The 10,579-nt window shown below is 47.1% G+C and overlaps 2 protein-coding genes across 3 annotated transcripts in view; both read right to left on the reverse strand.

Annotated features, from left to right (window-relative positions):
- Positions 1-1,656, reverse strand: part of LOC119307033 — a 4,376-nt gene extending 2,720 nt beyond the window's left edge. The window contains exon 1 of one of the 2 annotated variants that reach the window (XM_037583113.1): positions 1,492-1,656. The gene's annotated coding sequence lies outside the window, so the exon portion shown is untranslated. The remainder of the gene's footprint in view (positions 1-1,491) is intronic. The other variant, XM_037583112.1, reaches the window with a different exon arrangement.
- Positions 1,657-2,954: 1,298 nt separating this feature from the next.
- On the reverse strand, positions 2,955-10,339 carry LOC119307034. Its single transcript, XM_037583114.1, has 5 exons — positions 10,032-10,339; positions 7,859-7,970; positions 4,078-4,182; positions 3,710-3,903; positions 2,955-3,431 (listed from the first exon to the last, which is right to left on the reverse strand). Exons 3-5 carry the CDS (start codon positions 4,120-4,122, stop codon positions 3,233-3,235), a joined length of 438 nt encoding a protein of 145 aa, XP_037439011.1. The 5' UTR covers positions 4,123-4,182; positions 7,859-7,970; positions 10,032-10,339; the 3' UTR covers positions 2,955-3,232.
- Positions 10,340-10,579: the final 240 nt, after the last annotated feature.

Consider the following 10,579-nt stretch of genomic DNA (forward strand, 5'->3'; position numbering starts at 1 on the left):
CGAAGCGTGGCAATGACGAGGGAGATTAGTTGGAGTTGGAGGAGGCAGGGCTAGTTTGGTTGGAGTCCTCGCCTCCGTGCCTGGTGAAAAACGATGCCTGGCCTCAGCCTGGAGAATTGAAAAAATGTGCCTGGTCAGGCTTGCCTGCGTAGGTGTGTTTGGCTAGTGTCCTAGGGTTCCCAGCGATCATTTACTTTTGTCAGTCTATAGAAAAGTACTGACCCGTGACTTCATCCATCAGCAGTGAATAAAAAAATGCAGTTAGCATCCCCAGGCTAGCACCAGGCTACCTTTTCTGTACGCCTGGGTCAGGCTAACTACTTGCCTGGCTCTCTAGCCAGGCTAATGACTTTTCAGGCTCCTACATACCAGGCAAGTTCAGGCTTTTCCAGGCAGCAACCAAACGAATCTCAGGCAACTTTCAGGCATGCTCCAGGCCAGGCTAAAAATAGCGAGGGCGCAAACCAAACTAGCCGGCAGAGCGAGAGGAGAAATGGATAGGAGAAGAGTGAGAGGGCCTGCCTTATCCGTGACAGATTTGCGTGAAGTAGTACTACTGCATGCATGTGATGCAGGATCCATACAACCACACGACAGATTTTGGCCCTGGTCTCAGCCGACAACCGGAGACAAGCACGCGTGTAGGGACCGTCGGTTCAGCCATCAACGTCGACGCGCGCGGTCGACATGCGCTGATGCGCCAGACAGACCACACCACACCAAAAAGTTGATGTTGACCGAAACACGATTCACTTTTTTTTTCACAAAAAGGGGCAGAGGCCGAGTTGGACGCCCATAGAAGAGTACGAAAAATAGAAATTACAGACGTGCCCAAAGCGTCTTCGTCGTTGCCCGACCCACACAGCACAAGCCACAGCTCGAGGGTGACCGGGAAGTTGAGAATATCACACGGAAACCAACGTTCAAAGAAAACACCTGAGAAACCACATTTAAAATTTCAAAAAAATTCAAAAAACCTAAAAGAAATTGAGATGTTAAGAAGATGGTATTCTATTGTCAAGTGAAGTTTGAAGTAAAAACATATCGCGGGATGCGAGCCATGAAAAAGACAAATTCGAAATAAATAGTGACGCTACTCTTTGGCACTATTCAATGTTAACTTTGTCTTTTTTTCATAGCTCACGTCACGTAATGTGTTTGAATTTGAAATTTTTGCATGGCAATAGAACATCACCATGTTAACATCATATATATATTTTTATGATTTTTCAAAACTTGATTATCTTTTTCGTGTGGTTTTCATCAGTTTCCACTATATTGATTTCTGTATGATATCCTCCCGCCGGGAAGTGGACCCTAGTCCCGTCAGATATGATGGGGGAAGCAAGCACCGTGATAAGCAAAGAAAGCTCCCGAGCTTGGCAGTAACTAATGAGCTGAAATCAGTCTGGGGGCAATAAACTACTCCCTCCGTCCCATAATAGTGTCACAGAAAAAGAGGAGTAGATGGAGGAGCAGAGGAATCCTTACCTTGACGAAGCGCAGCAATACAATGGCCAGGGGTCGGGAGGAACCAAACCTCACCGGAGATTGGGACGGAATCCTCGCCGGAGTAGTAGTACGATTTTGGACTGGTCGTGGGGGAAGGGAAGGGTCCGCGAGCGAATGGATTCCAGGTTTTATTTGCCTCCGGAGTCCATCCACTTATATACCCCCGGTCGACACAAAAAGTGGATAGCAACTTATCTCAATTGTGCGACTCACATACGTTCTCGGAGAGAAAGAATGTGGACACGTGGTACGTACGTGCGGCTTAGCGGCTGGTCGACCGCTTCCAGTAGCCAGTAGTAGAAAGTTGAAGGATTGCATGCGATGCGCGACGCGCGATGCATATCTTCGGACGTCGGCATATACAACTTTAATGATTCAGAGGTTGGCAGGTGCCTCTCTTGTCTTGGCTTGATGTTTCTTGTCTGTCGTCTCACTCTCAGCCGACCTCCGGGGAAGCGCACATACGTGGCGATGCACGCGTGTACGTGTACGTGTCGGCCAGACCGACAGAGATATTTGGAGCCTGGTAAAAAGTACCAAAACAGTCACGTACCCTTCGGGGAAAACCCTTGGTCAGTTGACCGGATGATGGCGCGCTCTTGTATCATTTCCTCCATAGGGGCATCATTTTGAAGGTGTGCATTGATGGGAGGGACCAGTGGACGGTTTTAGCGGTGAAGCGACATTCCGTGTCACGCATGGACGATGTGGAGTCTCGGCGCCGTGGCGCAACAGGGTCTCGGCAATGAATGTACGATGATGGACGCGCATAGGGAGGTGGCGTTGTGTGGCGCCGTGGTGGCATCGACGGCGGCCTGACAAGATCGATGCGTCAGTACCTGCTTTGAAGATGGGTTGGTAGAAGACGGCAGCGGCGACCTCTAAGAATGTGTTGGACAGGTGTGTGCCCTAGACCCGGCAAGATGCTTGGTTTGGGCCTTTGGCTTTAGATGTAAAGCTTTGGTGCGAGGTCTGTTTGATATCCGGCTCGGACATCGCACCCTTTCATCAAGTGGATATGAGTAGCGACAGATGTTGCCAAGATGATGGCCTGATATATACTCCCTCCGTCCGGAAATACTTGTCCTAGAAATGCATAAAATGGATGTATCTATAACTAAAATAAGTCTAGGTACAATCACTACTAGGACAAGTATTTTCTGACAGAGGAAGTACTTTGTAAGGTCTTTGTGAATAAATAATAAAATGATTGCATGCATCATCCAGATGCAAAGGCCGGTGGATCATCCTCCTTTTCAAAATAATAATAATAATAATTTTGATAGTTCAGATGGCAGCCACCTATAATCAGTAGCGTAGCTAGCATATCGGCATGCCTCGGGCCAGCTTCAGGGCACTGTGGCAGTAAACAAGCCTAGGTTTTGCCCTCACGCCCCGGGCCAAGGTCAGGGTGGCCTGGGGCCTGTGTACGCCCCTGCCTATAATGACTTTCATAACATATGAAAAAAAGCTTCAGAAGCACATATGTTTCAAGCAATGCAGATAAACTTTTGAATTCTTTCTCATGATCTGAGTGGAGTAACAAACACACAAAACACGGAAGATGGTAGCGTGGGTCGAAGCCTACGCCTTCCATATCCATACAGCACGTTCCTCCTTTGAAAGAGAAAGACAACCATGCCATGGTAGCAGAGCAAAAGCGTTGGGACCGTCTTTAGATGTTGTTGGCACCGGAGGAGGATTAACTGCCAACGTATGCTTAGTAGTGGTCCTTCTTCCGAACTAGGCGGTATGAGGTAACCTCAAGGGCGGCAACTACAAGAAACAAGAACGTAGCGATCACGAAAATTCCGACACCTCCGACAATCCTGGCATTCCCGATAGTTTTCTTTGCAGAGCCTTCAAACCCTAACACGGCGCCTGCCAGAAATAGTAGCACTGCTATGATCGCAAGAACCCTGCAAGTATATATGCATGGCGCAGTGACCATATTAATTATACAACTTAAATGAACAAGCCACCAAATACTGTAGACATAGATTCTGTATTAAAGTTCAGTTTTCAAATTCTAAAAGAAATGATAAAAGAACAATGAATTCTAAAGTTCTCGGACCGCGCCACTACTTAGCGCACCATGCCACATAGACTAGCATTAATTTTAATGACGATAGTTTCCTTGATTAGCAACGAAAGCAGGCGGTGTATCAAGTTGTGAATAACCAAATTATTTATGTACCATGAGATGATGAAGAAGACCACTGCGGCGATGCGCTTGGCCCCCTTAGTTATACGCCACGCCCTACAGCAGCAGATGGCCACGCTCGCAAGAATCTGCGTCATTGACGCCAACACGGCCGCTACCACGCCACATGCCATTGCCGGCGATCGCCGGTACGTAGAGAACTCAGCATGGTCATCTTGATGATGTTTCTGCATGAATGAATGCACACCGCTAAGAAGAATCAACAATATTATTATCAACTAGATTATGCTTGGCCGAAGTTGTTTTTCTAAATCATAGCCGAAGGTTAGAGTGAGAAAGAGATAGCATCTAGCAGGTTACAATGAGAAAGACATGATATCTAGCGTGTGATGCAGGCATACCATCGCCATGAGAACCGCGCTGATGACTCCGAACACGATCGTCATCACAGCGAGGATGCTGGTCACCACAATCGAGACCTTTCTTTCCCATCGATGATGTCACTCCTAATCGGAGCAGATGAGTTAAATAGTGCATTGCCACACGCATATAGATAGACAGAGATGAACAAGTGCATGAATGCAAGTATGCAATGTTAGCTCGAATAAGGTATTTAGGCAACACTGTTGTTTCTATTGGTCCTGCCGCTTTACTTTGGATTATTTGGAAAACAAGGATTTCAAAGTGTATTGCCTACCGATCCTACTAATGTGATATTTAGGCAGTGTTCGGAATCGCTCAGCTCCGCAACTCAGCTCCTGGAGCGGGCGGAGCTGTAGTTGGAAATCAGGGAGCTGCACTTTCCTGGCTCCAGAGATTCCTAGAGTGGGTGGGTTTCCGAACAAGACCTTATTCTGTGTCCATTGCTGGAATCATGGGTCGTGGTGCAAAAAAGAGGGCTACAAGGCTTGCTTAGTGTGGTTTCTAACGACTCTCCCCGGTGGCGAGAGAAGTCTTCAAATGTTCACATGGATGGAGCGCTGCTGCCCAACGATTCTGTTGATTTTGATAGGGCACCTTTGTGTCAAGATGATAGTTGTGGTTGGTTGGTTCATGTGGTATACTGGATTATGCGGTCGCTGATATCCCTTAGATGTGGCTAAATATCTATCTAGGGATGTATGATCTCAATGAGTACTTGCTCTGCTTTGTATCGTGCCTCCATTTTCATTACAAAAACGAGCGGGGTCGCATCTCGCAAAAGGACACACTTAAATCAGAAAATGTTCGCAAAAGGGCACACTTAAATAAGAAAATAATCATCAAGATAGAGCCCCCTTTTCGAAAAAGAAAAGAAAAAAAAATCAAGATAGAGCCCCGTGAAGTTCAGTTAAATCTATGTATACAGACTTGATAAACACCAGGACGATCCCGAGGTCGATTCATAGTTGAAGAATTAAGGTGCCGTTGAAAATGAAGGTGTTTACATGGTTTGTTCATAAGGGAGTCAATTTGTCAAAGAGTAACTTGGCACATAATAGTAAACGTTGTTGCTTTTGTGACCAGGACAAAATAATAGAACAGTTGTTTCTACTTTGCTCACTTGCCAAGGTAGAGACCTATGAAGATGTAGCCTTTAAAGTTAGACCTATTTGAGACTTGGTTAGCTGAGATTGAGCCTATAACTATGGCACATATTCGAGTAGGGGTGCGTGCATTTTTTTCTGGAATACGCACGAGTGTGGGTATCATTCATTAATAGAGGGGAGGGAAGAGATTCCCAAAGTCCACAAATTTACAATAGCGGTGCATCCACACGTCGGATGGACCGTCTACGGCACCTAAGAGCATATGGCCACTACTCCCGAGTTACCCACCTCGATAGGCACACAAAGAATCCCTCATGATCTCCTTTGAGCAGCCCGGCGTCCCGCCAAACTCGTCCCTCGGTGTTGATCCGCTCGATGACTGTTGTTGTTGACGGCGTGACCCCATCAAAGACGATGCCGTTGCGGTGCTTCCACAGCTCCCACATGACTAGCAAGGTGATTGCGCGGGTGGTCCTCCTACGGTCTTGTACTTGCTCTTGCCGTATGCACCAACTCTGTAGGGTCTCACTACCCGTGGCCACCCGTCCCGTCTGTCGGCCGCGGATAATACCCACAGCCAAATCTCGCGCGCAAAAACGCAGGTCACCAAGAGGTGGTCCATGGTCTCCTCATGTTGGTCGCGGAATGGGCATGCTGCCTGGTGGGGAAGGCTGCACCGGGCAAGTCTGTCTGACGTCCAGCAACAGTTCTTGATCGCTAACCAGTTGAAGAAGCGGCACTGCAGTAGGGCTCTTGACTTCCACGTGAAGGATGCTATCGGACACACCTCCAGACCCGCAAATTTGGCCGCGTACGGGGTGTGTGCATTACTTTGGGTCATTTGAAATTGTGAGAATGATGTTGCCTTTGACAGACAAAATATCACAATTTTTTTGCGGCACGGCTTCACAAAAGCGACGAACTGAAACCAATCCCGGAGCACTAGTCTCTCCGAAACAGAGGAGGGGAAGCAGAGGAATCCTTACGTTAGCTCCAAGTCGACGGGAACCGACCCAAATCAAGCAAGCGACCGCTGAAGCCTGCACCAGGAAGCGAGCAGCAAAATCACAGGAAGGCCGACAGTTCCAGGAGCACGAGCGCGCGGGGAGGAGAGCCTCGCCGCAGATTAGTTGGACGGCCATGGCGAGGGAGATTAGTTGGGCCTCGCTTGATAGGAGAGGAGTGAGAAGGCCTTACTTGTCCGTGACAGATTTTCATCAAGTACTACTACCCCATGACATAATTTTGGCTGGCTTGGCCCCTGGTCTGAGCCGACCACCGGAGACGAGCGCATGCCGCGCGTACAGACGTGGTGATGCGCTCATGTGTAGGGACCGTCGGTTCAGACATCAACGTCGGCGCGCGCGCGCGCGCGCTCTTGTGCCACACGGCACCGCACCAAAAAAGTTGATGTCGACCGAAACACGAGATTCATTTTTGTTTTCCCCCAAAGGGTGGAAAGAAGCCAGGCTGGGCACTCATGGGATGGGAGAGTACGAAAACTAGAGATTACGGACGTGCTCAAAGCGTCGTCGCTCTCGCCGACCCAGACGGCACAAGCCACAGTTCTAGCGTGGCATCAAATAATGAGTTTGAATTTAAATTCTGCATGGCAATAAAACGTCACCGTGTTAACATCTTATATTTTCTTTAAGACTCTTCCGAAACTTGAAAACATTGTTTTCGCGTGGTTTTTTATCGGTTTTCCACCAAACGTTGATTTATGTATGATATTCTTCGACCAGGAAGTGGCTCCTGGTCCCGTCAGACATGACGGCGAAGCAAGCACCGTAATCAGCAAAGAAAACTCCCGAGCTCGCCAGTAACCGATGAGCTGAAACCAGTCTCCGGAAGCAATGAACTAGCTCTAGCAGAGAAAGGGGAGTAGATGGATGGAGGAGCAGAGGAATCCTTACCTGGACCAAGCGCAGCAATATAATGGAGTAGTAGTACGGTTTTGGATCGGGGCTCGCCGGAGCTTGGGACGTAACCCTCGCCGGAGTAGTAGTACGGTTCTGGATTGGTTACTGGGGGAGGGAAGGGGGCCGCGAGCGGATGGATTCCAAGTTGCATTTGCCTGCGGAGTCCATCCGCTATGTAGCCCCGGCCGACAGACACAAAAATAAGGTAAGTGGATACGGAATTATCTCGATTTCGTGACTCACATACGTTTCCGGAGAGAAAGAATCAGAGTGAACGGGCACGTGGTACGTACGTGCGGCTCAGCGGCTGGTCGACCGCTTCCAGTAGCCAGTAGTAGAAAGTTGAAGGATTGCATGCGATGCATATCTTCGGACGTCGGCATATACAACTTTAATGATTCAGAGGATGGCAGGTGCCTCTCTTGTCCTGGCTCGATGTTGCTGTCCGTCGTCTCTCTCAGCCGACCTCCGGGGAAGCACACACGCGTGTGCGTGTACGTGTCGGCCAGACCGCCCCAGATATTTGGAGCCTGGTAAAAAGTACTACTAACACAGTCATGTACTCTCTTTTTTGAGGGCAAAACGAGACTCTTTTTTTTTTTTACCAAAAGGACCCTTTATAAAGTACTTTCTCGGTAAAAAAATGTAAAAACGTTTAGATAACTATTTTAGTGATCTAAACACCCTCATATTTCTTAACCATATTTCTTAACGGAGGGAGTAGAAATTACGGATTTGGCTCAAAGCGCCGTCGTCATCGCCAACCGGCACAAGCCGGAGCACCTCGAGCCACACCCGCTCATATACGTTTATAGCCGCCACCGAAAACCATTGCAACAAATCCTGGAGGCAATGATATAAAGGGGGTTATGTACATGCATTTCGACACAGGATGTGAAAAAACATGCTGAGACAAAAACCTGGAGTACAAATGATTACTGTCATGTGGCAGAAACACACTACTACAGTATATCCAAACATAAAGCTAAATGGCACATATTTAGTATTGAAGTACTTCCAGGAAAGAAAGTACAGAAGCTACGTTTACAGCCATTGTGTAACAGTGATTCATGTCTTCAGATTGCACCCTCATATGTTTGGTTATTATGGATAGAATCAGAATGTTGCCGCTCAGTTGCTTCATATAGATTGTAGTCCCGTAGGACTCTCCCACAAGAAGAATAGAAGACACGTGACAGGAGAGGTTATACCAAGCAATGAGAAAATCTCCCTGTCCTAACACTTCCCTGAACACATCAAATTCTCTAATATGTCACCTTCGAAGAATACCATACTACAGTAGCAACCACGACCACCTGTTACCACAGGCCCCGACCTCTACTAAGCTACCCCTCCATCCCTGGTTTTTGGCCAGCACCACCTCTGATATTACTGACCCCAATCAGATTCCAAATATAGGATTGGACGAATGTAATGAAAGAATCTATCAGATCTGCCAGTAACATCCATCTTGCAAGGACACCAAAACCGAACTCATGATCCAATCAGCCAACAATTTCATTTGTAAATTAACAACCAATTATTCTAAGAAATGAAAACTGACAAAAGCTCATGAAACCATGCATACTCATTTGTCAAGCTTAGAGCACCTAAGTCATTCTGGGGGAAGTGTAACAATCCAATTTTAACCCCTATTTATAGCATTCACAATCATGGGAAAATACATTTCAAACTATAGTCAAGGTTTAAAATGCCACTAACAATGCTCACTGACTTGTGAGCCCAACAATTTTGTTCAACCAAAATTTAGAAAATTGAATGTTTTTTTCAGATGGAAACTCTATTGTCTTCATCATGTATGACTACATAATCTATTAAATTAGACTAACTGCACGTATACACACTAAAAATACTGGTGTCAGCTCCTAAAATGTCCTACAAAATTCCCTTCCCTGACTACTCCATAAAGAAAAGAACTGTGGAAATGTAATAACTATTTTTAATGATGATTAATTCACCTCAAAAGGAAAATAGGATAAGAGGTGAAGATACGATATAATACTCTGACCTCTAGAGCATTCCTGCGATGCTGCACCAGCAGTTTTGACCCGATCAAGTGCCAAAGAAAATACAGTCTGACACAGCATAATCTTTCTTTTTGAGGAATGACACAAGATAATACAGATATTGAGCCGGGCATAAAACATTAACTAGAGATTCCCAGTCAGCAATTGTAAATAAAGCTACATGTATTTGAAAGAAAAATAAAATTATAACCAAATAATGGCAACGTCTTTTATCAATCTGTTATCTCCCCGCTCGTCCTCCCAACCATCCTCACGACCATAGGTACATAGTTTCCTCCGAATGCAAACTATATCCAAAACCATAAGTCCCAGGATCAAAACCTGGCTCTGACACTAAGTTGTCACGAGCTAGGTAACGGAGGGGATAGTTGTGAGTGGTAAGAGGGCAAGGGGTTCAGGCTAGGGTGCCGTGACATTTGGGGACAGATCTGTTCTGGAGCTTAACCACCGTACATAAAGCGATGCAAAGCCTGCTTAGAAGACCGATTTAGAGAATGATAAGAACCCACATTAACTTAACGGTGCAAATTGTACTGTTTACAAGAATTTCGATTGTATGCAAAAAAATAAAAATTATACCCAAAGCAATTCAAGTGATGTTTATCTGAAACATGAGATTTTGTTTTTCTTCTCTGGCTAGCTAAGTACTAGTACATGAGGAAACAGTTTGGCCACACTGACCAATAACAATTCCTCCAGATTGGATTACAGAATGATGCACCTAAAATCAATCATGAATAACAAAGTAGAGCACCTGCTAGAACTTGCAGTTGGTTTAACTGGCAGCTCAAATGCATTACTAATGAGAAATATCATGACATTAGACTGGACATAAGACATTGATCTTGTTCCTTACCGGGTTGCAGGTGAGGGAGCACGGATCGATGTCGATTAGCAGCTGCAGGTGGAGGAGACCGGGCAGTCGGCCGCCGGCGTCGGAGTCAGCAGCGGCAGGTCAGCACGACGGCCAGGCGCAACGGGGGTCCGAGGCCGAGGGCGAGGTGTGACGGCGGCGGGAGTGCGACGAGGTGGGCGGCGCCGCGGAGGGCCCAGGAGCGCGCACGGGTTGGCAGGGAGTCGGGGATTGGCGCGGCGGCTAGCGGGGGGTGGCGGCGGCGATTCGCCGGCGAGGGTCACCGGTAGAAGAGGGAATCGGGAGGGGACCTTTTTTTCTTCTCGTAAATAGTTTTTTTTTATCACGGGAACCTTCTTCTTGGAAAAGGGGCAAAGATCCGAATTGGGCCAACCTCGTGGCTGCAGCCGGCCCGCGGCCCAGATACGAAGAGAATGTAAAATTTGGGCAATTTTCGAGAGCAACTAGTTAATGAGCGCTCCTTCGGAAACTTGACAACGATCAGCGCCACTTGGAAAGCTCTGAGCCATTCGCCATGTGTCGTGCTCTGG

The sequence above is a fragment of the Triticum dicoccoides genome, chromosome 5B (assembly GCF_002162155.2).
Source record: "Triticum dicoccoides isolate Atlit2015 ecotype Zavitan chromosome 5B, WEW_v2.0, whole genome shotgun sequence".
Classification (NCBI taxonomy): Eukaryota; Viridiplantae; Streptophyta; class Magnoliopsida; order Poales; family Poaceae; genus Triticum; species Triticum dicoccoides.